Source organism: Aythya ferina, assembly GCF_964211825.1.
Source record: "Aythya ferina genome assembly, chromosome: 10".
Classification (NCBI taxonomy): Eukaryota; Metazoa; Chordata; class Aves; order Anseriformes; family Anatidae; genus Aythya; species Aythya ferina.
This window is the reverse complement of record NC_140306.1, coordinates 16,508,141-16,535,566: the sequence shown is the minus strand read 5'-3', so window position 1 is coordinate 16,535,566 and position 27,426 is coordinate 16,508,141. Positions and strand designations below refer to the sequence as shown.

The 27,426-nt window shown below is 36.5% G+C and overlaps 1 protein-coding gene across 14 annotated transcripts in view; it reads right to left on the bottom strand.

Annotated features, from left to right (window-relative positions):
- Nucleotides 1–27,426, bottom strand: part of ATP2B2 (ATPase plasma membrane Ca2+ transporting 2) — a 419,442-nt gene that overhangs the window by 55,388 nt on the left and 336,628 nt on the right. For all 14 annotated transcript variants that reach the window (XM_084531458.1, XM_084531464.1, XM_084531465.1 and 11 more), the window contains 3 exons: nt 25,604–25,768; nt 23,147–23,361; nt 21,204–21,446 (listed from right to left, as the gene is read on the bottom strand). In XM_084531458.1, coding sequence (XP_084387584.1) covers nt 21,204–21,446; nt 23,147–23,361; nt 25,604–25,768 — 623 coding nt within the window. The remainder of the gene's footprint in view (nt 1–21,203; nt 21,447–23,146; nt 23,362–25,603; nt 25,769–27,426) is intronic.

Sequence of the window (27,426 nt, the reverse complement as noted above, 5' to 3'; positions counted from 1 at the left end):
CTAGGTCAAAGTACAGCAGTATTATTCAGGTTTAAAAATACCAACCCCAAAAGCTAATATTGACTTAATACTGAATTTGGATTACAAAATAAATTTTCAAAATGCTTTCAATGGAAATTAACTTGCTAGTAAAGACAGGTTAAGAGGAAAGCAGGATAAAACTGTGGGCATAGCTTACAGAGGTTCCTCAAGTTTTAAAAATACATTAGGAAATTATAAGGCTTCCATTTAACCATAACACTCACTAAACTTCATTTTCCTTATTGCCATTTTTGATGTAAGAGGAGAGAAACTGGCAAAAAGATCCAAGTAGTCTTTACAAAACAAAGTGTTAGGGTTTCATACATTATATGAAGCTGTCATTTGTTTCATGTTATGTTTTTGTGTTCCAGAATGATGATAATTGTAAATGTATCAATTTTATTAAGATAATTAGCTTTGCTAGATTATATCCATATTGAATGCTCTGTTTCAAGTCCATTTACAAGAGGCAAACAGATGAAAATACATTTTTCAGTTTAAATTGTGAAAAAAATCCACTTTATATTTTATTTACAGAGTCACATAATGGTTGAGGTTGGAAGGGGCCTCTGGAGGTCATTTTGTCCAACCGCCCTGCTCAAGCAGGGCCACCTTCAGCTGCAGACCCAGGGCCACGTCCAGGCAGCTTTTGAAGATCTCCACGGAGGAGACTCCACAACCTCTACGGGCAGCCTGTGCCAGAGCTCCATTACCTGCACAGCACAGAAGTGCTTCCTGACCTTTAGATGGAGCTTCCTGTGTTCCAGTTTGTGCCCATTGCCTCTTGTCTCGGCACCGGGCATGACTGACAAAATCCTGGCCCCATCCTCCTTGCCCTCTCCCTTTGTAGACATTGGAGAAATCCTCCCGAGCCTCCTCTTCCTCAGGCTGAACAGTCCCAGCTCTCTCAGCCTCCCCTCAGAGGAGAGGTGTTCCAGTATCTTAATCATCTTTGTGTACCTTCCTTGGACTCTCCCCAGTGGCAAAACCTCTCTTATACTGGGGTGGCCAGCACTGGACACAGCACCGCAGGTGTGGTCTCACCAGTGCCAAGGAGAGGGGAAGGATCACCTCCCTCAACCTGCTGGCAATACTGCAGCCCACAATACCTTTAGCTTTCTTTGGTGCAAGACTTCATACCAAGTATAATCCAGACTCTGGATGCCAAATAAAGCAAATTCATTTGCAGTATCTTCTCTTTCCTTCTATACTGCCTGTTCACAGAGTATTTATTGTTCTCTAGCTTCATCACTTCTGCATAACTACACAGAAACATAAAGTTTGTCTTGAAAGAGGCTGGTTTTTATGTGCAAAGATTCTCTTACAGATTTTTTTTTCCACTTCTCTTTATTGTTTTGAAAGCTTATTTAATAATCTTATCTGACTTTTCTCTTCCCAGACAATACTGTGGAACTGGTTTTAATTGAAATTCTGCTTACATTATAGTTTCATCTCTATCTCAGTACCATAACATACTTCTGGCTTTCTAGGCAGACCACAGCTGACATATTAATTATCTACATGACTAAGATAATATTATTTTAACCAAGTGCAAACATTTTATTAGAATTCTTGAAAGATCCTTTTTATAGATTAAAGCAAACAGCATCTTGAAGATAAGTTTTACTACAAATAGCTGGCATCAGCTCTGCACTATCAAAATGTTATGAATTCACTTTTATAACATCTTTATTTAGGAATAAAAATAAGTCTGTATCTTGTGGAGATTCTGATCTTTGCTACTCTTGAGCACAAATCTAGAATAATATTCTTAACTTGAGTGATAAGGAAGATCACGATTTGTCCTTGGACTGTTTGGAATTTTAAGAATTTTTTCACATGAATGAGTAATAAATTGACTCTGCTTTACACAGAGCACAGAAAGCAACACGTTAAATTACAGACAATGCTTTCTGTTAATATATTTGCCATTTTACAACTTATAATCACCACTGCCAGGTACAATACTGTTGAAATTCAGTTAAAGTCAAGTCAGTTTGAATTGAGGTCAGCATAAGGGATTGAAAAAGAACTGTTAACTTCTTTGAGCTGGTTGCGTAATCGTTTTGGCTTCAGAAGAAACAGACTCAGTTAACCTTATGTACCATTCTGATCTCACTCACTGGATTTAAAGCCCGACATTTAAAAGTTTAAAGCTTTTCTTTTTTTTTTTTTTCCTTATGAACACTGCTGAGTAGAATTACGGAATCACAGAACAGTTTAGGTTAGAGTAACAGAAGTGTTCTTGATCACTTATACGATCCCTTTCTTCATAAAATACACGCTTATAACATCTCTGTAACAGACATCAGGACATGGAGATTTTGAATTAAAAATCAGTCGGAAGCACAGGATTAGGAGAGAAAAATGTGGTTATACAGATGTGTATTGGCAATCAAGCACTTCAGTGGTATTCTCTAGCATAAGATAAGACTAAAAGAGATCATAGCTCCATGCTGTTACCTCAGGTCCTGCTGCTGTCCCCAGAGAGCAGAGTTCAGCACCTGCCCCTCCGCTCCCCTCGTGAGGGAGCTGCAGGCCACCATGAGGCCTCTCCTCAGCCTGCCGTGCTCTGGGCTGAACAAACCAAGGGCCTTCAGCCGCTCCTCCTGTCTTGACTTCTAGAGCCTTCACCATCTTTCCTGCCCTCCTTTGGACACTGAATTTTTATGAGTTTTATGTCCTTCTTACACTGTGGTGCCCAAAACTGTACACAGTGCTCAAGGTGAGGCTGCACCAGGTGGATCAGAGCAGGACAATCCCTTCCCTCGACCGGTTAGCAATGCCATGCCTGATGCACCTCAGGGTATGGTTGGCCCTCCTGACTGTCAGGGTACAGTGTTGACTCATATTCAACTTGCTGTTGACCAACGCCCCCAGATCCCTTTCTTCAGGACTGCTCTCCAGCTCCAGTTTGTACATACAGCCAGGGTTGCCCCTTCCCAGGTGCAGAGTCCAACCCTTGCTCTCTTTCATGCAGTTGGTGGTTGCATAGCCCTCCAGCCTGTCAAGGTATTTCTACAAAGCCTCTCCACCCTTGAGTGAGTCAATAATTCCTCCTCATCCAGTATCACCTGCAAACTTACTCAGTGTGCATTCAAGTTCTGTATCCAGATCATTTATAAAAACATCAAAGAGATCTGCCCCCAAAATGGAGCCCTGCAGAGCCCCACTAGCGACTGGCCTCCAGCCTGATGTAACCCCATTTACTATAACCCTTTGAAGCTGACCCATCAGCCAACTGTTCTCCCATCATATTGTGTATTTGTCTAGCTGTATGCTGGACATTTTGTCCAGAAGAATACTGTGAGAGACAGTATCAAAAGCTTTCCTGAAATCCAAAAAGATTATATCTACTGTCTTCCCTCAGTCAACTAGATGGGTAACCCTGTTGTAAAAGGAAATTAAGTTAGTTAAGCTGGGCTTTCCACTCATAAAACTGTATTGAGTATGACCAATGACTGTGTTGTCTTTCAAGTGTTTTTCAGTAACTCCCAAAATAATCTCCTCTATCATTTTACCAGACACTGAAGTGAGACTGATAGGCCTGTAATTACCAGGGTCTTCTTTCTTGCCCTTCTTGAAAACTGGGACAACATTTTCCATCTTCCAGTCAACTGGGACCTCTGCAGATTCCTAAGACTATTGAAAAATAGTTGAGAGAGGTCTTACGGTGACATCAGCCAGGTCCTTGTGTACCCTGGGATGAATCCCATTGGGCCCCATAGACTTATATGCATCCAAGTGAAGCAGCAGAGCCCACACAAGTTTGGGATTAGCTGGGAGTTCCTGCAGTGCAGTCCAGTCCTCCCAGCTCAGGGCTCTGGGGGTCCCAGGGCCCATCATCAGTGTTAAAGACAAAGACAAAGAAGGCATTATATGTCTCTGCTTTACTGACATCCCTATTTGTGAGGTGACCAACCTCATCAGTAACGAACCAATGTTATTGCTGGCCCTCCTTTTGCTGGTAAGAAAACAGAACAAAAACAACAGAAAAGCCCTTCTTGTTGTCCACCACAGTACTGGCTGGCTTCAACTCTAATTGAGCTTTGGCTGCATGAATTTTCTCCCTACAAAGGCAAATAAATAGCATCTCTGTAGTCTTCCCATGTTGCCTGACCTCACTTCCAGTGTCCACCCACTTTCATTTTCAGCACAAGCTCTAGAAGATCCCCACTCTGCCAAGCAGGCCTTTTGCCCTGCCTGCCTGAATTCCAACACTTTGGAATTGTCTGCTCCTGTGCTCTTAAAAAGTGATCAGCACTGATGGACCCCAATACCTTCAAAGGCAGATTTCCAGGGGACCTTAGTAATTTGTCCCTGAGCAGCCTGAAGACATCTCTCCTCATATCCAGGGTTGAAGTTTTGGTGGCAGTCTTCCTCCTAACACCAAAGATTTTAAACTCAACTACTTAATTGTCACTGTGTTTGACAGCTGCCAATTGCCACCAGCAGTAGGAACAGAGAAAAGTAATAAGTGGATCACAAATAAATAAATAAAGAATCTGAAAAATTCACCATCCCTGTCCTGTATTGATGTGTCCCAGATTTCTATTCTGAAATTATTGGAAAAGGAATAACAGAGGTAATTCAATATTTACTCCTTTCAACAGCTTATTCCTTTCACCTTCTATCAGCCACAAAACCCTAATATTCACAGCAGCTCTGTTTGTTGCGAAAATGGCCACCAAATAAGTCACCTCCAGTTGTCACTATTTACTTTAGGCACCAGCAGTCACCATCATAAGCCTATCAAAATCAAAGCAACATATTCCAAATCCTGACTGACAGGTGCTGATTTGGTAGCCAGTCTGACACATGCTCAAGATCTAGACAACCTAAAACAAAAGCACTTGAAACATGTTTCAGCATTCTCAAGAGAGATCAACTCTGAAGACTAAAATTAGAAATGTAAACAACAACATTGTTTAATAACAAAGTTGTGCATTTGTAAGTTGTTGTGTAATACTTGTGGGTAGTAAGGCTGCCTTTTCACTGAAGTAGCTTCCGTATGTCCTTTTAATTACTACGTGCTGAACACAGCCAGCAGTCTCACATCACTTAGACCTCTGTGCTACAGTAAAATCGTAGTTTCAAAGTATATCTATCTATATATTGCATTTCAAGCCTAAGTCAGGACACTAACTTACTGCCAGTTCAAATTCTTAAAGCCATAAGATAACCTTCACATCCCTCACAGTTAGAGATCAACCAGGACATCCTGCTGAGCTCAGTTACACTGTCTGAGCAAGAAACAAGTAGCAGAGAAGCAGATGAAAAGAGTCCCCTGTGACTGATCAGACATAGACTGCACCCTTTAGCTGACATGAAGCAGGCTGCTCAGACGAGTGACAGCAATGCTGCTTGACACTGCCGCCCAGCACGGACCCCACTCCTATTATTTAGCAACCATTAAACTAAAAGATCTGCTCAAAATTCCTAGCAAATTGGTTACAGGAATTTTTGACTCATTACTGTACAGGGAGTAAGAAACAATATGATTCTACAATAGCTTCCTGTACCAGATTAATATCATAAATATTCAACATCTTTGCCTATTCTCTGAAGACAGACCTGGAAATGATATAAAAATTTAATTATTGCAATACTCTGGTATTGTGTAATTTGCATTGCTAGCACTTGTGATGGATATAGGTTATTCAAAGAAAACATTATATAAATCCTGCATATTTTTAACATCTCTTGTAATCTCAAATAATAGCAACACAATCATCGTATAAAAAGGGGCCAGCTGTAATTATGCAATGTAGCAGCATGACATTTCCTATCAGCACGGCAAAGTTAGGGAGTGCAGCAGTGATGTGGCTCAGTGCATATGGACTCATGCTTGTTTCAGCTCACATAAAAGGAACAAGGAAAAAATGATCCTATCCATAAACTCCCCCAAGAGTGATTATGAAAGGTGAAATCATGCATGAAGAACAGACTGAAAGGCTGGTGTGACAGCCTCTTTACTCCCTCTCTGATTGACTGTTACCCATTTTAACATGCAAAGTGAGCTAATAGTTTGCCCTTAATTTTAATAGCAAATAATTAAATTGCCCTTTTAGTTTGAAGGACAAATTTATGTTTGATTCATTTGAATTAAAAAAAAAAAAAAAAAAAAGTATAAGTCCAAAAAATACTTCAGCAAGTATGAAATTTCTTTCCTCTTCTCACTAGTTAAATGTAGAAGACTGATAGGTCAGTCCTGTACACATTTTTCACAGAATTGCAAAATACTTGAGGCTGGAAGGCACCAGTCTCTCTTTTGGGAGACCATCTAGTCCAGTGCCGTTTCCAAAACTCACCCTGAAAGTCCATGTCTCTCCTGTACCAGGAGCCCAGCACTGGGCACAGCAACCCAGATGTCTCAGGACTGCTGAGCAGAGGGGAAGGATCAGCTCCCTTGCCATGCTGGCAGCACGCTGGCTGATGCAGCCCAGGAGGCCGTTGGCCTTCTTTGCTGCAGGGATTGTTTCCGTCTCCCAGTCAACTTTGTGTCCACCAGGAGCCTCTCAGCCCTGCAAGCGGCTTTTCCTCCTCCAGAACAGAATTCTGCATTTCCCTTCGCTGTGCTTCCTGAGGTTCCTGCTGACTCAGTGCTCCAGCCCATCAAGGTCCCTCTGACAGGCAGCACATCCGTCTGGTGTCACCAGCCACTCCTCCCTCCTTTGTATCATCTGCAGACTTGTGGGGGGAGCACTTGGCCCCATTATCCAGATCACTGGTAATGCTAAACGTTATTGCCCCCACCTCATGGATCACTGGGATGCACCACTAGAAACCTGCTTCCAGCTGGACTTTGTGATCACAATTCCCTTAGACCAGCAGTTTGGCCAGGTTTAATTCCACTTTACTGTCCACTCTTCTATTCTGTATTTCCTCAGTCTGTTAATTCACTCTCAAGGACAGAGGATGGAAGTTAAAAATATAAACAGAACATTTATATTATCTCCACATAAATTTTGAGACATACAAAATGTTGACACATAAGCAATTTGCAGTGCTTATATGAATACATTACTCCTAGGTACAAAGATCTTGTTAGCATTAATTAGAACAAACTTGTTCTATTTCCTTCAGCTTCACAACCAGAGAAATACTAAGTGGGGTACCTACAGTAGAAGCAACATTCAAGGTAGTTAACAAAGCTAAATTTAACTACATTTATCTCTGTAATTAATTCAGCTGGGCCCAGAACAAGGCTTTTGTTTGTTTGTTTGTTTAAAATTATGTAAATATTAACTGATAACATTTTGAAAGTAATAATACCTTTTCACAGAGTCCTGCACATGTTACTGAATAATATTTATTCTGAGGAACTGACATTCATGTTATGCTTATATATCGCAGTTCATTAGTGACCCTGCAAGCAGATGTGCTGCATGAGTTATTCCTTTTCATCTCCTAATACATTTTAGTTCTCCAATTCAAACTTTTTCATTTTGTGATAGATATTGTATCTGTTTAAGGTGTCAAGAATTAAAATACAAAGTTGGATATAGTCTAATTTAAAAAATAATAATAATTTACAAAAAGCTCTGAATTCAAAACCACAGCAGTTCATGGCTGAATTTAAACAGAGGCACATTTATACACCACGTTACAGCACAAAGAATGAATTCTTAATAATCATGAGTGACACCACAGAATAATTCCAGCCTCAGTGTTTCCAGATTAAACTGAGTTTTATACACAGACATTTTTTCTTTGTGTTTTCCCCAAAACAGTTTTGATATATTTATAATACCGTAAGATCTTACTTGTCTGTACAAAGGGTCTTTCCTACTGTTATTGATCAAACCAGTATACATCTTCTATTATAACCTATTATCATCGCATTACAATTTGACACTCAAATTTTGAAAATAATACATTCCATTTCCAAATCTGAAACACTGAAAATCTCCACTCTTGTCCCTTTGCACAGTCCCATTCACAGGGAACTGGCAATTGTTAGATTTATACTAGTGCCATTCCAGCTTTGTTTAATTGCAACAAGAACTGTTGACAAGTAACCTATATAATCAAAATAATTAGACAAAACAATTGTTATTAACTTACTTTAATTAACAACCAATTTACTTTAAATATAGTCTAAGTACAAGGTTTCAATTAATGCTAGCTATAAAGATGCAAGAGTATGTTTCTCCCCTGTTAAGAATGTCTTCAGAACACAGACCTGAGTGACAAATGTGCCATTTCTAAGGCAAACTCACTATGATTAAGAACAGATTAACAGATTTCATAACTCTCTGATAATTTGTTCCATGCATTTGGGAAAAGTTTGTTATATTTTCATGAACCACAAATAAGTTGAACATTTTTCTTCAAGTGGAAAAGAGAAATTGCACTTAATTGCAGAATTGTAATTGGTACCTCCATAATGACAACCAAGCATCTGCTACCTTGTTTCAGATCTATAAAACTAAGGGTTTACTGCATGCTAATATTAGACTGGTTTCATGAATTGCATGAATGCTTGCAGACATGGAAAACAGAGACAGGAGACAAACTACATAATGCTGAGTTGATCAGATAGGGAAAATTTGGTTTCAAGAAAGCTTCTGCAGCTTAAACATTTTGTTTCCAAATTAGAAAAATGACTAGGGATTTGTATGTTTTTGCTAACATGATTAGAAATGATGCATCTGTTTTAAGGCTGAAACCTCATCTTTTATGTTTGAGGAAGGATCAATACACTCTCTTCAGTTGTTGCAATGAACTAACTAGCAACTGTCTATTTGGAAAACATCTTTTGAGTGATTCTGATAAATGCTACCAACAGTATGTTTCCTAGCATTACAAGACTCTCTCACCCAGGTTGCACATGAAAACTCAATGTTTCTGAATATGACATCAACAAAATTTCAGTTAGTCCTCCTCCCTTTAAATTAACTTATAAATTCCTTATCAAAATTAATCATACTTTTAATAAAAAACTCCTCTAATAATCTGAAGTGTATCTCATGTGTGTTTTCTACTATTCACTCTATGTGAATTTCAGCCACAAAATAATGAAATGCAACCATCCATTCCATCTTATCTAAATACACTTTTAAGTTTACATAATCTTCTCTATGCCTAACTAGAAGCAAGAAGAAAATCTTGTACTGTGTTGCAGATATTAAGTCATTGTTTTAGGCTATTGAATTGAGGGGGTGGGGGATGGGGGGTGGAACAGTGCCATGATGTGAAAAGTCGGTGTTAGAGGGCTGTGATGATGATCATACTGTACATGAATTTCATCATTACATCAAAGAACAGAAAATTCTTGACCTTTATATATGAACGTCAAAAGCTTGAATTTCAACAACATAAATAGCAGCATTTACACGTAGCTGTTCTGTGCATTCAGTCTTCACCTGCACAAAACTTACCAGTACTTTGAATTTTCCACTTCTGCCTTTTAAATTTATCTCAGATAGGAAAACTGATTTTCAAAAGACCAAACTAAAGCAAAAAATCAGTGTTAATACTCACTGAGTTTCTTGTTGCAGCACTATTAAAACAATTTGTATAGTTTATGGAGCCAAATTTAGTAAGTGTAAAGCAAATCTAGGCACATGAAACATAAGAGGAGATTCTTTTTCACTTAAGCTACTGATTATAGCCCATCATAATTATAGATCTTCTCTGTCAATAGGACTCATTTCCAGAGTGCACCAAAGAGTTCTTCAAGCATCCATTTCTAAATAAGTCTAAAAAGATTAGCAACAGCCACTTTGTTTATCATACAAAATGTACTTGTCCTCTTTAAATCTATACTAGCATGTATCCACTGAAATTATTTTTAAATTGGTTTTGGTTAGTTAGAGGTTGTTTCTCGTTAAGCAAATGCATGAATTCAAGTGAATGTAATAGAATATAATACATCATAGATGTAATAGAATATAATACATTATAGCAATGCTTATCTAATATTTTCAGTAGTGTCTGGTTTGTTTTTTTTTGTTTGTTTTGCTTTTTGTGTGTGTGTGGTGTATTTTTTTTTTCCATGATTGATGTAGTAATGTTTCATATACTTTATAAATTCAGTCTCTCTCCTCTTCAGGACACCAGGAATGATGCTTTTGCTGGAATAGCAGACTGTGAGACTGCAGCCAATTTTCATCTGATAATTCATTCAAAAAAAAAAAACAAAACAGTAAGGAAATGATGGAGAGGTCAAACATCTTGTCTTTCTTTATAAGAAAACTGTCTAACAAAAGCTTTTTTCTCACCTTGTAGAAACAGAAGTGGATATACAACCTCTAGCAAACCAGCATTGAACACTGTCAGTCCTTCCCCTTTGTAGTGAAGGGAAGCGTAAAGTAACTTAATTCTCTGCTCACTTCAATAAAAAGTAGAAACCACAGAAAAATAACAATGAATGGAACACTTTAACACACTCAATACTTTCATCCAGTATTATGAACACCAAGCTACATCTACTACCCAACACTCATTTGCGATTTCAGATAGAATTAATGTCCTGATGTGTCCATAAAGACTTGCCAGCAGTGCATTCTTTTGCTGTGCACATTTGCACTTACACATGAGACAGGTTAGCAGTAGTAAATACTAAAAACATCTTGAATTTTTACAAACTTCCTTTTAGAAGCTTATTTTTTCCATGCAAGATGTCTGCCAAGAGAGTTCTGTCATTCCTTCGGTGATGCTAGGGAACAATATAGTTCTGACTACATTAACATACCCCTGGCAACCTTTCCTTTGAAAACCTTCAGAGTTTCTTCTGCCAGACTCTGGCTGGGAAAATGACTGTATGTAACAAATGCCTTCTGTCCACCAATGTCACAGGCCTTTGAGAGTCAGTGCCCCACGCAGTTTGCTCACAATGTGTGGCTACAATTCTTCAGAATCCCGTCCATTCTTGAGATTTTTCAGGTTTATTTGGCACTTCTAACTAGCAGAAAGGCCATCATTTTTGGACACCTTCCCACACTCACTTGTAACTAATATAAAAATATGACTGACTGGAATGCAGGAGGGCCAAGACCTTCACACTCAAGAAGAGAAAACTGGAAGTTGAAAGAAAAATCAGGAATGGGGGCTATCTGTGAAAGAAAGCAGGAACGAGAATTTGAAGCATAGTTTTTTATTTACTGAGTATTTAATACCAGCTTTCTAGGACTCACTGTGACTCGAGTAAAAAGAAGAATAATGTTTTGCTGACGTGAACAGAAATAGAAAAAAAAATGTAAGCACAATTTAATTCCAGAAGAGCAATGCCAAGTCAATTTAAAGTCTTTTTCATGTGTACAAAGTAACTCCTGCACATCCATTGCTCTGAAACTAGCAAGTTATTTTATCACATACTGTATTTCTCATCTGTTGTTCTTCAGTCACTGCTTCAGTTTTTTGTTTGATTGTTTGTTTTTCCAAAGGAAAATACACCCCTTTGGAGTTTTATGAGAATAAAAATAAAACTTACTACAAACTGCATAGTATATATTATATAATTATATTACATATACACCAAAGAGAATTAATGCCATATTTCATTAAACGACATTATGAGGTGATTCATCCTCTGTGTTCTGTTTTTGTTTTTTGTTTTTTTTTTTTTTTTTAATAAGTCTGAGTATTTTTGCTTGGTTATGAAACCAATACCATTTATATAGAACTGGCATTAAATTATCATGTGAAATTATTGGCTTTCTATTCTTGATAAAGAGCATAAAGAACATCTAAATTAAAACAGATTACAGAATATTAAAGTAAGCTATTTCACAGAATCAAGATATGCCTCAAGTGTTTTATACCCACTTATGTAAAAACAAAAGCTCCCATCAAGAAAACATGCTCCCTGATAATATCCCATACAAAGTGTTAACACTGAATTCTAACCAGCATATGAATCAGCTCCAAAGTGTGACAACTGTTTCCATAAGGTATCATAGGAATGAAAAGAAGTATGCATTAAAATCATTCACTGTGCCAATACATCTTATTACATAAAAATAAAAATAAAAAACTGGGGTCTAAAATTTATCAGACAACTATGAGTAGTATTTAGATGAAAACACCATGGAATACCATGCAGGGAAGGTGACTTCTAAAGCCTGCTTGCATCTACAGGTATGTTTGGAAATAACTGGCATTTATCCCTATAAGTGAATCATCCTGCACTGGTTCAGGGAGTGGAAAATAAGATCATGAAAGTAACATGAATAACGTAAAAGAAAATCCTATGCAAGAAAACAGGAAAAACATTGTATCACAACAAGTTATAAAAAAAAAAAAAAAAAAAAAAAAAAAAAAAAAAAAAAAACACCTAATTTACTCATTTTCATGCAAGCAAGCAGAAAAAAAATGCTAACATTCTGGTAACAAAAAGCTTCCAAGTGACTGTCAGTCCTGCTTATAATCTTGCTGTGATTAATTATTCTAACAGGAATAAACGGAATCTGCAGTTACCAAATTGTGAAGGCAAAGGCCAGTATGAGTAAGGTTTTATGTATCTGTTTTCTCTAGCATGAAGAAAGAAAATAAAAGAAAATAATTTGTCTTTTAGTTATTACGTCATACTACACAGTAGAGTGTAGGATTGTTTTATTCATCCATCTTCTCTTCACGTGTTATTAGGGAGGACAGTCACACCTTTCTTTGGCAGAAAAAGAGATATGGAACAAAGGAAAAGGCTGACCATACTGTGGGGAAACCTGTCTTGCCTCTGACAACCTGGCCACAAATGAAAATAAGCATCCTTCCAGAGAGTTTAACAATGTCAACAGCAGATTCACAGGATGACCCTGCTCTGATCTCTGCTTCCTAATCCTTCTTTGCTTAGGTAAATCCATCCCACAGACAAGTGCCAAGGAGCTTTCCAGGCAGCTGATGCCATTCTAACCCCTTATACACAACTCCCCAGAAATGAGGCTTTATTATAAAATGCTTTCAGCTAGCAAGACAAAGCGCTTGCATCCTGACAGCAGAAAGCGCATGATGGATATAACAACATGTCCTATGCTTTACACAGTCCAGTACTCTTTTCTAAACACAGTTATTTCAGTTATTAACTCAGTAGCTAATTTAGTGAGAAAAGTTATATTTGTACCTCTTATTATATAAAACTTCAATAGCCAGTGATGTGTGAATATCACTACTCTTTGCTAATTGCCATTCCTAGAAGCAGAGACAATTAAGTGCATGATTATTATCTTTAATAATTATTATTTACACAGTAAATATGCACGCTATAAATTATTTTTTTCTGCCTAAATTATTCTGAGAAAATGCTTATCAATCACTTTAAGAAAAAGTTTTAAAGACAATGTGGTTGGGGATTGTGTGTGTGTGTGTGTGATGGTTGTCTTGCTTATATAGAAAAAGATACTTTGCCTGCATTGTCTGGTCCCATCTATAATACATCTGCTTAATACTTAAAGGGGTCTTATAAAAAGGATGGACTCTTTACTCGAGTAGATAATGATAGGACAAAGGGGAATGGTCTTAAACTAAAAGAAAACAGATTTAGATTAGAGGTTAGGAGGAAATTCTTCACTCAGAGGGTGGTGAGGCACTGAACTGAGAAGCTGTGGATGCCCTATCCCTGGAGGTGTTCAAGTCCAGGTTGGACTGGGCCCTGGACAACCTGGTCTGATGGATGGCATCACTCCCCGTGGCAGGGTGGTTGGAACTGGATGGTCTTTAACCAAGCCATTCTATGATTCTATGATTATTATAGCCATTTAACAGTTTGAAAAAAAAAAAAAATCTGAAATAAATAAATAAATTTACCTATAAGATAAAAATTGCACCTATGAAGAAATAAAGCTTCAAAATCACTGTAGAAATCAATGCAATCAAATTTTAATCAAATCAAATCAATTTTAGAAAAGAATTCACAGTGCACTTCATTTGCAAAATAGACGGAATGGGAAAGTTTGGGTAGAGCTAGAAAAACGTTTTCATAGTCTAAGCAACTGGTCTGCAGTATGTAGAGAAAAAGCCCCCCAGAAAGCTATCTCAGAAGTGAATTGGGGAACACTACTTCTATTTTCCATGTCATTCGTCAAATTAGCATTAACCTTTTAATTTTAAATGGATCAAACGCACCATTTAGCTAGAGAGTCAGAAATGCTCAAGAGAATATTTTAATGCCATCACCTGTGCACTCAGAAGCATAAGAATTAACAATTTCCACAAATTTCTGTTACTAGGACAACATGCTGAAAGAAGCCAATGAATGTTTTACTGCACCACAGTCACATTGCTTACTGACTACTTAGGAATTACTGACCTAAATCCAGCCCTACTGAGATGGATTCTGCCACCCTGAAACATGCTAAAAAAAAGTCATTTTGCCCAGATTTTCTGCAAAGCAGATTTATCTACATGCTTCTTATATCACAAGTTTAGCAAGTTTTTGTACACCTAAGACCGCAGAACGCAAAGGGTAAAACCTGGAGCAGGGCCCCAGGAGTTCATACAAACCTACTTGTTCTTTCTGAGACAGTGAATAGCTACAAGCTTTGAAGTCCCACAGCAGTTCAATTTGCCAGCTAAGGATTCTCCCCTCAGCCTATTTTTCTATGCATTTTCTGGATAGCTTTTAAGCATAAATGAGGATTTTGTCATTCCCAATGTATTCCACAGGAACAGTGCAGGAAAAGGATTCATGCCTATTCCTCTTTCTTGCCTGCTGCAGAGCCAGATGACAGTAGCACCAGAGCAGTGCAGTGCCATGATATGGGCTATGTTGCAAAAATGCATTCCAAACGTTTCTCACAGTTTACTAATTTCTCTTTAGGTAAGGATAAAACCTTCCACAGATATAGAACAAAAAGGCTGCCAAAAACCTTCCACAGCTCTATCCTGATGCAAAATGGCTGCCCAAAATGGCGGCACTGCCTCTGCCCCCTCGCTCAATCTTAAACCAAGATACTGGAATCTTGACACATTATCTAAATGTGGAATTTATTTTTGAGCATTGCCAAAGGAAACAAACCTGAGACCAGAAAACCATTATGAAGGATGGCCTCAGCTCAGATAGACACCAAAATTAACTCAAATATCTCCATTCCAAAAATACACATGTAAACCTCCCTGTGGACAAACCTTACAATCATATGTGGAAAAAATGATGCAGTAAAACAGGGACGGCTGTACAGCCGCGGAAGGAACTGCTGTTTGTGTGTGATACGTGCAAGTGCCACTGCTGCCGTGCTCTTTGCATGGCCTAACCAACTCTCTTCCTTATCATCAGTTTTACCTTCCCCACCCGCAGTGTGCCCTCATTGTGACATTCTGGAGTTCTTGTTCCTTCTCCCACTGCCACTCCTTCCCCAGAGCTGAGCTGCTTTCATACAGGTAGCCCAGCCCTGACTGAGAACAGATGAATTACTGATCTTTTGCTCAGACTTATTCAAGTCAGCAGCTACAAATGCCAGTTTTGTTTGCTGCTTAACAGTAATGGTAGGTATCTAAAGAGGGAAGAAAATAGAATTTAGGCCAGGCCATTTACTCAACCTTTTTCTTTTTTCCCCTAACCACTTCTGTCCCCATTTCTTTTCTCTCTCTCTCTCACACTCTCTTTGTTGTTGTTATTTTTATTTTTAAAGTATTTTAATTTGGAACACTATTGGCATTTTAACTTCCTTGCTTAAAACAAGACCCAACCTGAACCTCCATGTCAATTAAAACCAAATGGTAATTTCATTTGTATTTTAACACAAGAAACAAGGACTTATGAAGAGGTTTTAGGAAGACCGTAAGTAAATGTATCTTTCCAATTTCAACTACCAAATAATTTAAAAAGTTGTTTGAATGATAAAAACTATTTTCTCATGGTTCTCCTCTGAATAAAGAGAATTCTAGTGACATCCAACAGCAGTTTCATTTAGCGTGATTGCCCTTGGCAAACAGCTGCAATAAAATATTTATATATTTTTATATATATCTTTTGCTGTAGCCTCAGGAAATATAAATTCCAAGGATTTTCTGCTGATAGGTATAGCATAATCTGATTGGGGGTTTTGAGTCTGGTGTAAGAAATGAAACACAATTTTTAATTGTTAGGGTCCTCTATTCTATTTTGAAAACAAGAGTTCATATAAATACACAAAAGTATGTATATGCAGAGATTAAAGGTCTGTGTTCTGTGAGACAAGAATTAGAGAGCTGCAATCAAATTGAAAAGATATTTCCATCCTCTTTTCACTCACGGATAACTTTCTAAATTAATCTGGAGAAATGTATGGAAAAATCCATAAATTAACCTACCACTTATGAAGTTTTTTTATTAATTCAAACTTCCAAATTATCCACATTCCTGAACACAACTTTAAATCTTCTGGGAAGGTCTTACTATATTGAAAGTGACGGAATTATGAAAGGTAAAAGAAAATGACTGTGAATTTCTGTTGGCAAAATAGTACATGTATATAAATTATTCCTGAGAACATTTTTCCACTAATTAAAAAAAAAAAAAAAAAAGAGAGAGAGAGACAAGATGAAGTATTTGATAAATGAAATCCAAAGACTTTAAATTTGATGGTTTTAAAAAACAATTCTATAAAAGAGAAGTAAATTTTGTACTTTATATACCCCTTTTAAGACTATTTCTGAGGGGAAACTAATGTCTCCCAACAACCTGGATAGCTGTACTACTTTTGGATGCAAATATATTCCTCACGAATAAAACGAACCATTCCTCTGGCTACTACATCCATGTTCTCAATACACATGATATATTTTCATTTATTCCTGCAAGGTACTATTGTGCTTTTAAAATCTTACTTTATTTGTGCACTTTAAAAACCTTATTTTCAGTTACTTTTACCATTTCACTTCTGTAGAATGCCATTTCTTTTTATGGTTCTCACATTATGGGTTACCTACTTGTTCTGCCAGCCTCCCTCCACCCCTCTTCTCCAAGAAGGTATAGTGCATTCATTCCACTATTTCTGCATCAGACAATCAGTTAAAAGAACTATTTATCTTTAACTAAAAAATTTTGTGCCAAAACTTCTTGAACTGCTTTCAGTATAATGACATTAGAAATTTAGTTACACTTTTTTAATACGATCTTTCATTATATATGCATGAAAAAGTAATTACAGAAAGCAATAAGATGAATTAACACCTTCCTTTTTTTCCCACTAAATCTTAATGGCTGAGTTTAATGCTTAAATGCAGCTCCATCCCACAGGTATGTTGCACATACCCCTACAGCTAGCCCACTCCCTCAGCGTCGCTCTCTCCCCCAGCCAAGTCCCCTTCTCAGAGCAGCTTGTGGGGAACTCCTGTTGCTCCCTGCTGGGAGTATTTGGGGCCCTCAAACTCATCGTCACAGTCCTGTGAGTAGAGGTCTGTCTGAGTGCACAGTGAAGAGCCTCATCTGGAGCTAGGGTAGGAATGTAACTGGAGCTTGGGTGCAGGCAACAACCTGGGTATCTTCACTATCTCCTTAGAGAGATGTTAATGTAACAAGCAGGTGGGTTTGTGGTATACCATAAACAGGAAACATACCATTTTCTCTGTTCTGACTGCAATAAATTTGTCTTTTTTTCTTTTTCTTTTATTTTTTTTCTTTTCTTTATTCACCCCTTTTGTTCTAATCAATAGATACCTTTTTGTCCAATAGGTTGTACCAGATCACATTCATTACTTGACTAACATCCATGTGTAAACTATCATATGTTTACTTAATTTCATAAGTTGGCAGAAGGTGTGGAAAACAGTGAATGTTTTGCACTTTTCAGTGACGTATACTTCTTTTTCCTTAAAGAGTCCCAGCTAAAGGATATCAATACATTGTGCTAAATACTATGCAAATGCAGTAAATGATACTTCAGATCTTCAGAACTGAAAACAGCCTTCCTAATACTTATCCAGATATCCACCTAAGCACAAGTAGTTTTTTTGCTCCCTAGGCACTTCTTAAGTACCTAATGAAATGCCTGTGTTAGATCACAGTAACTGGTTCAGCTGAGTCTTTCCACTGGTACTGAAAATCACTCTATTTAATGCTAATTGTGATCTCTTTTAATAAGAACATACTATACCCATCTAGAGAGCATGTCATCTTTGCCCTCTGACAGCTTTCAGGAAATTAAAAGGATAAATACTCTTATAATTAAAATGGAATTTATGCAAGCAAGAGCTCGAAACAAGAGTCAAATCACTGGTTTTAGTATATGGACTCTATTTCATTACTGCTCCATGATATTTGAGATCAATGTACCTCTGCTCCAAGTGCAATCTAAGCATTCCCAAAATGCAAATTTTGTTTTCAGAGTAAAACATGCTTTACAAGCCTTATCACAGCTCATGTGCAAAAATGTATGAAGTGCTGTTTTTACTTCCATGGGGAGGGGGTGGGGAAGCTATATAAAACATTAATACTGGGTGAAAAAAAGACTTTCTGGAGAGCAGCTTCACATAAACAGCATAAACACAGCACTAAAGTTGCTCTGAGGCTAACAGAATGCAAAAGCAGCTCACACAATAACTTAATCCTTGGAAAGTGTTAAAAAGAACTATATATAATGATGCTATTGTTTAGTTAGAATAATTTGTGTTTGATCTCTCAGGGAAATTCACATCTTTTATTACAAGCAGTGATATTATTTTCTTTTTATATTTTTATCAACGGTTCAATTGCCCCTTAATCAAACAATAATGCAAGAGGGAACATTTCTCATTCAGCACAGTATCTTGACTAATTTTACGGCCCCATATGTGATTACTCTGAACAGAAGTTCATGCAATGTGCAATTTACAGTGTACACGTAACTATATAACTAATAATAGAATATGTAAAATTCAGTCTTTGTGACATAGCACTCATATGCCCTTTGGGTTTGAGCTGATATTCACAATTTGATTTAACATGCCCTAAGAATGAGTGCATAAGCATGCATTCAGTATTAGCAGTTAGAAAAATAATTCAGCACACTTCATCCTGGAAAAAAATATCCCTTATGTATTTTTTACTATAATTATGATTTTTAATGAATAAGGGCTTTGGAGAAACACAGTTTATCTTAAACTTTAGCTTAAGCTTGCTATAACAATAACTCCTCTGATATTGGAGTATTCTCATGGGGTCTATACTGCAAGGCTTGACCTTATGATGCTGTTATAAGAGCTAAAAAATCCCCAATAATTTTATACAGATGAGTTCAAGTAGTCATCTGATATGCAACCAAACAATGGTGATTTCCAGAGAATTTCACCCATTTTTCAATTTTTCAGAGGGTTGATCTCTGTGCAAAGCTGTAAAAGAACTGAAGTGGTGAAACACTGACTCCTTTTAATAGGCACATACCATTAACTTTAGTGATAAGCATTGAGTCTTAGCTATGGGGAAAGTAAAAAACAACACCACTATGTTGAGACCACAATGAAATTTTAAAACTACTATTGACAAGAAAATTTTCTGTCAAATGAAACTACTACCACAAGAGAAAGAGAGGACATTAAACATATGGCACAGATGCATCCCTTTGGAAAGTGGTCGAATACGTTACCACATCTTGCTCAGAAACTTGAACTTCTTCTGAGATTCAGAGAGCCTGAACTTGTAAGGAAGTTGAACAAAAACACCTCATTACTGTGTTTGATCTCAAGAATGCAAAACAAGCAGCAGCAAAACACAAAACAACTGAAATGCAGATGATGCTGAGTCTTACTCTCCCAGTTGTACCTGACTTACTACCAGCCAACCTGCCTGTTCTGTGTCACATCATCTCTCAGCAATGAGTAAAATTCTGCCAATGTTGGTAACATTTTACCAATGCACTCCCAACACTGAACTCCACAGTGACAGCTAGGACTGATGCTGGTGACTAGCATTACCACTGCAGCAATTATACAAACACAAATGCACACATCTGCCTATTCTCCTTCACTACTATCTGTCGGTATTACCTTGTCTTAACTCCAGTCTGTGTACTGAGGCTGAGTTTGGTCCCATTTCGCTTCCTACAGAGGGAAGTACCCAGAGGTACTGGGGCTATAATTATGTTAAAATATATGGGTATATTCCTCTCTCCAACAATCAAATTATGAAAACATGCATTTACTCTGCGGCAGAAAAATATTCTTACAAATTTTTAAATATGGAAATTAGATTTCAAAAAGCCACTGCCATAAAATATCCACCCAGCATTTACACAGAACCTCCCAAAATAGGAAGGCCCATCTTTCATTTCATCAACCCTGCTAACCTGGAGAGACCATAAGAAAAAGAAGAATGAGATTGAGGATTCAGCTGGGAACAGGCACTGTTAGTTGGATCCTCACAGCTGGAACATGTGTAGCTCCTGGGTATCTGAATTTGAAGTCAAAAGCAGTAGCTCAAACCTCATTTGACTACAACTACTTCTCCTTGCAGTGCAAGAAAAGAGGTGCTCTCACATTGCTGGATGAATTCAGTTGCAAGATGTCAACAAACATTATCTGTCTGAGCTGTTGGAGCCATCGTGTCCACTGTCAGTGTAAGAAGTAGGTCAAGCTATCTTAGGCCTGGTTCTCCTCACATTTCCCTTTCCAGAGAGCTTTCAGTGAGAACTGAAGAGGAGGCACATCATGGCACAGATGACTGAAGGGTGCTGAAGTTGTAGTCTCACTTCAGATACTAGCCCTAGTTAAACAGTTTGTCCTCAGGAGCATTCATTTCAAAGCACCTTTGCCACAAACAAACTTCACACGTTTGCTTAAGTTTTCTCTAAAAATTCTTCTTCCAAATGTTGATTGTTACTAACATCCAGTTAGCATTACTAACTGCATTAACTTCAGTTAATTGCATTAACTTAACTGATTTAACCAATCCCGTTTGTCTTATCAAAGAATTAGTTGAAGATTCTTAGACAAAAATAATTTTACACACATGAAGTCTCAATGAAAACTAGTTTTGTAAAGTTACCTGTATACAGATTAGACCAACCCAACCTAAAAACAGCAGGAGTTTTTAAAATATAGCATGGTCTTGTATGTACAAGTATAATCCTAATCTGAAAAACAAAACAAAACAACCACAAAAACACATACACACACAAAAAAAACAACCACCCACACATAAGACAAATAATTTTTACAACCTGCTCTCATTTTGAGGACCTCAACAGTATTTAACAATTGATGATCAACAGGACGTTAAGAAATTAACAACGCTTAAAAAAATATAACTCCTGCCATGTTTCATTTTAGTGACAGAAAGCCCAGCTTACCAGAATTTTTGTAGTATAAGCACTGTTGATAGCGATAGCATTTACCAGCAATTCAAGGGTTTTGGCGGGTACAGAATCTGGGTCAGGGATCTCTTTGTAGTGGACATCACCGACATAGGCTTGGACAACTGTCATCCGGTTGGTTGTTAGTGTCCCTGTTTTGTCGGAGCAGATGGCCGTAGCATTACCCATAGTTTCACAAGCATCTAAGTGGCGGACCAGATTGTTGTCCTTCATCATTTTCTGAAAGAAAGCAAAATAAAATACATTCAATATTTGCTTTGACAAATCTTAATCAGTTATGCAAAGGATAAAAACATATATTCAGTCTTGTTCATTAGCATGTAATGCTCAGCCAGAACTTTAATTGGTCCAGTAATAAAAGTCCTAGTTACAGACAACCAATGATTATCTTGAAATAATTTTGCTTATGATAAAAAGACATAGAATAAAATAAAATATATATATGTGAAAAAAGATGGAACTAAGATATAGGTAGAACAGAATAAATTAGCTAAAGTAACTGAAGATAACAGGATTTTTTTAAACAGAATCATTATAGTAAATATTATAAAATTATGCATTTTTTTATATTTCCTTTTGATTTTTTCTTTCAGCTGAACTCCTAAACATAAAGAATTAGTGTAATTAGAATTAAAACTAAACATCAAGAGTAATTAGTAGTGTAAATTAAGTTACCTATTAGAACAAAATTTGTAACTGCTGTAACTGCACAGAATATGAATTCTTTGTGAGATATTATCCTCCAGACACATTCTTATTTTAACCTTGAGTGTCTAGTCAAATATTTCATCCTTCTTTTCAATACCATGTCCAATGCCAGTACGTTATTGTGTAGTACATAGAGCAACTACACATCTTGAAAACCAACCAAACCAACCAAGCCAAACCACAGCAACAACAACCCCACCACCATTCCACAGTGCATATTTGTCACAAGACATACAGTCTTCCTGGAAGCAGATGTTATCCTTGTTTATATGTTTTCATTATTAAAGAATTCTGTGCCCAATCACCTGACCCTTACTTTCAGAACAGTGTCTTACACTTTCAGGGCACTGTATCACCAGTTGAAAGCAAATGCATATTACAATTTGATACTGCAAATATAGATACACATGGATGTGTTGTATTTACTGGGTGAAGGGCATAAGGAGAAGGGGAAATATTTTTAAAGCAGCTACATTCTCTTCTAGAAAAATCACATTCTTGAGTATTTTTGTTAATGATATTTGCCTAAAAAATAAATCAAGCTATTTCTTTGTGATGTTTATGTTATTTTTTTACATGCTAAATGGAAATAAACTACAGAATTTTCATTGGAGATTCCTAGAATTCCTAGAATAAGGCCAGTCTGAATAAATTGCTAAAGCAATCTGAGAAAACTCTTATACTGGAGTAATCTGTAAGTCCGGTATTTTAATCCTCTTTAATTTCCTAACCAAATCATTTACATTAACTACAAACATCCACAACCACATTTAAGAAAAAACCTTACTTTATTTGAAATAAAATAATAATAATAGTGAGAACTTAAAATCCTTGTTAAAACTTTTTACTATTGTAAAAGCCAGTTTGAAGACAAAGTTATTTTATATTAAAAGACTGGAGTATTCTCAAAGTAAACCCAGCTCAATAAATACCTGGTAGCTATGTAAACTAAGCGGATATTTCTACTGTTTGAAATTCCTGCATTGTGTAGTTTTAAAGATGCATATTGGCTTGTATACATATTTTCATTTTTGTCATAAACACTTTCAAAATAAAACAAAGTAGTACTGTAAAGAAATGTCACTCTCATTAACATTTTAATGGCATTAATTTACAGATCGACTTTAATCAAAGCTGATAAAAGCTGAAGAACAATGTACTAGCAAACTCAACAGAAAAGTATTATTTCCCCCATTTTTAATGTCTCTTACCTTTACTGAATAAGCCAGAGAAATAGTGACAGCAAGTGGAAGTCCCTCAGGAACTGCAACCACAAGTACAGTAACACCAATAATGAAGAATTTAACAAAATACTGAACGTAGACAGGAGTGCACTCAGGCAGCCACTGTTTCTTTTTGACCACAAAGGTGTCGATGGCAAAATAGAGTACCAAAATGATTACAGTGATGGCAGACATCACCAAACCTGAAAATAAAAATAATCAATTACTATGAAGAAGCAAACCCCATATAATCAAAAACATGCAATTAGAAATTTGTATTTGAGTTTCATATGGAAATATTTTCTTACTCTACATGTGATTTTACATTATCACTACTACCAATAATAGTAAATCATACAATGTAAAGGAAAACATTACTATAATATATTTACAACATAAACCATTATTGTAATACAATTACAATGGGCATACATTCCGATGAGTAAAGAGACTCAATTCAGAACAGCAGGATGCTGCTGCACCATTTCTAAGCACCATCTCAGTGCTGCCTTTAAAACTTCCTGGTAAGTCTCGAGTCCTGATGATTAAGCCAAGTTTTTCAAGTTTAGTACATTAGTTTGCTAGTCTAAATATTGAAACAACATGTCCTCGTCTTTCTTTTTAAATAAGTTTATCTTGAGAGGCTAGAGAAAAGGAGTATCTTTTAGTTTATTTTGTTATGTAGAATATTTTAGACTGAGGTATCCAGTCAAAAACAATAATATATAATTGTCCACAGTTATGTAATTGGTCTTCTGGAAAAAATGACTAATAATAGTGTTTCCAAGGTTTCCCTTTTCAAAGGGACATATGAAAACAGTGCATATGTTTGTGAGGAGAGTCTCAAAACAGTACAAAACTGAAAGTATATCACATGAGAGACTAATAAATATTTCACAGAATTCTAAGAAGATCTGGGGATCTGTATGCTCTCTTGATGACACAGACTTTGCTAAGATAGTATTTCTCCTGCACAGTTATGTTCCTGGATTTAAGTGACAAATAAAAACTGGTTGCCATTAGGACATCTATTTTGCTTTGCTATGATTAGTGCTCTTTGGCTTTGAATAAGAAGCCAAGCCTGCATTTCAGAATATACTGATTTCTGTCTAATGAGATCATACAATAGAAGGAGGATTCCATGTCTTGACTGAAGTTAAAAATAAATAAATAAAAAGGTAAGCTAAAGGATGTTAAGGTTAACAGAAACAGATAACTCAGGGAGACCGCTAAATACCAGAGGATAAAGGAAAATCCATTAAAATATTTTACAGGTAAATCTTTATGGCAATAAAAGACATTTCCATAGATTGCCTAATGAAAAATAATGTTAAAAAAATGAGGCCATAATTAATTCAATTCATATTACTTGTCACAGTATGGTTAGAAAGACCTGTACTGTTACTTTAAAAATGACACCTATATGCATTCCAAAACACCAGAGAAAGTAATAAGCAGAAAGCAATGTAGAAAAATACTTAGTCTAGGAAGTTAATAATCATAAAAAATGAAATGTTTTTATATCAATGCATACTGTTGTACACCTATCAAGAAAACAGAAAAGCTTGTGGAATATGAAAGTGGGCAAAATATGAAATTGAATATTTAAAAGCTGATAAGCGGAAATTCTTAGTAATGCACTGTTCAGGCAAAGAGACAGACGTGGCATCATGGGGTTCTGTGATCAGCTAAGTGTAATCAAGTGAAAATAATTAGAAGGAACAGTAGGGGTAAAGATGAGATTGGTAAAGAAGTATAAAGGAGATTCAACAGAGGTGAGGAAGTTAGGATTCTGTTGTATGGCCACAGCCAGGGATCTGTAGAATTAGAGACCAAGATCTCTTTAGTACTACTAGAGAAAAACAAAAACAAAAACAAAAACAAAAAACACAACCTAATGAACATTAGGTCATTATGAAAGATCTTAACTTTCTACCTGCATGTTGGAGAAGAAGGGACATTGAACAGTAGGGACCAGATGGTACTGGATACAGTCAACAGATACGTCATATTTGGATAGAAGGCATGAACATGGATATTAAGAGAGAATAGAACGACTTCAGAATCCATAGAGGGAAATATTGTGAGTGACATTTTGAGATGATATTAGAGATTCTGAAACTGTGTACTTAGAAGTTCTATGGAAGGAGGAAATTAAATATCATGTAATTACTGAACTTGGGAGTATCAAGTAAGCTACATTTCATTTTGATTCAAATATTCATTACATTCCAAGTTGGCCAAAGCTTTCTGTTTCTTGATGATCAAAACTGAGCTTTTGAAGATACAAGATCTTCAGTACCATCTACTGTCCTCAGAACAGTACTATGACAATCCAATTCTAATATTGCAGTAATAAAGTACTACTCTTTTAAGAATACCTTGCTTAGAAACCCTTTGTTGTTACTTTAACACACTGCTATTCAGACATTTATCCAGTCATACCTGCTTTGCCTATCTGGACTGCCAGCTTAGTCAGCTTTCCCTGAAGGACAGATTTTTCTTTCTTGTGCATGTTGGATTTCTTCTTGTCTTTGTCATCTCCTTCTCCCCCTTCTGCACTCTTCAGTGGCTGCATCTCCATGGCAGCAGCCCCATCCTGCTGCTTGGCTAATAATGCAGAACAAAACTGTTACTCCAAAACTGTTCTCCATTCTTCTTTTAGTGTTGATACTTACTGAATACCCCCAGCAACACCCCTTTTTGGGGCTGATGATTGGAACTCTGCACAGAATTACCCTTTGCTCCCACAGCAGACAGATGCCCACATGAGGACCCAGCGGGGTTCCGCAGGGGCACAAATGTACAAGTGTACCCATGAGCACTTCACACACATGGGAATATGTGACGCACCATTTGTTGAGTACCAGGAAAACCATTACTTTTGGTTTTGTTTGTTTGTTTATAGCCAATGATATTCTGTGTTATACACATATATATCACTTAATGTGTTGCAAAACACTTGGCAAGTAACAGTACATCAGTACTGCAGGATTTCCTAGAATAGCAGATCTCAAACATTTTAGCAAGTTGACTATCTATAATTCACTAAATTTTGGTATGCCTCATAGATTACAATGCACTCTTGTAATCTTACTTTTAATGACAATGTTTTAAAAGCAGTGTGGTTCCATGGACTCTCCACAAACAGATCTGCTTGCCTGCACAGGCACCTCTGTAACCTGTGGACCACACTTTGCGAACCGCTATTCTAGAGTAATACCAGATTTAAAAGGTTTCCTTAGCATTCAGTGGTCAGGTAGTTTGACCATCAGGTCAGATAGCAAAACCATCATAATTATCCCATTTGAAAATAAAAAATAAAAAATTACAGGCTATAGCATACATTCCTGAAAGAATGCTAATGCTAAAGGAAACTTTTAGTATCAAAAAGCAAGAGTTTTATTAAATTAAAAAGAAAAGAAAAATAAAACAAGACATTCCAATTTATATATGTGTATGTGTCAGTTTTGTATAGAAAGGAGACAAAAGTAAATTAAACAGAATGAGATGAAACAGATCTGCTCAGCTTTGACATTCCTGAACAGTTTTTACAAAATTATGCTTATCTGACCTGGAAATCTAACTGTTTTGTTTAACTTTAAAATGTATTCATTTAGTATAATTTTATTTAATGGTTCTGTACCACTAACAACTGAGTTTATCTATTCTATTTCTGATCTACCACCTTTGCAAAGTTTAGAATTATCTGAAAAGAAGAGAAAATTATAGTTTAATTTACTTACTTGGCATAATCTAAAGAAATCATGATATCTGGTATCTCTTATTTAACAAAACATGGAAACATAACTTTTCTTCAGAGGAAGCAAAATATTTATTTCTATTTCTTCCTGAGATTGCACATTAATGAAGAAACATCTAATATTCTTAATCTTCCTTTTATTTTCATTATAGCACACTTTTACATTGCTAAATAACCTGAGGCATTAAAGTTTCCTTTTGTTTTTATTTTTTTTTTTAACCTTCTCCCTGCAATTAAAAATATGTTTATACAATGTCATTAAACACCACAGGTGACCAAACATATCAAAAAGAGGGCTGGAAATTCACTAATGATACATAGCATACATAACTTGCACAAGAAAAATGAATCCAAATGAGCTTCGTGACATGACAGCGTCTCTTAAAAACATCTTATTAGAAATAATGTTATTTTCCTATCCTAAATATCTGATACATCAAAATTCTATAAATTAAAATTCTACAATTTCTTGGGTAGGATCTTTTTTCAACATTGTTTGAATAGG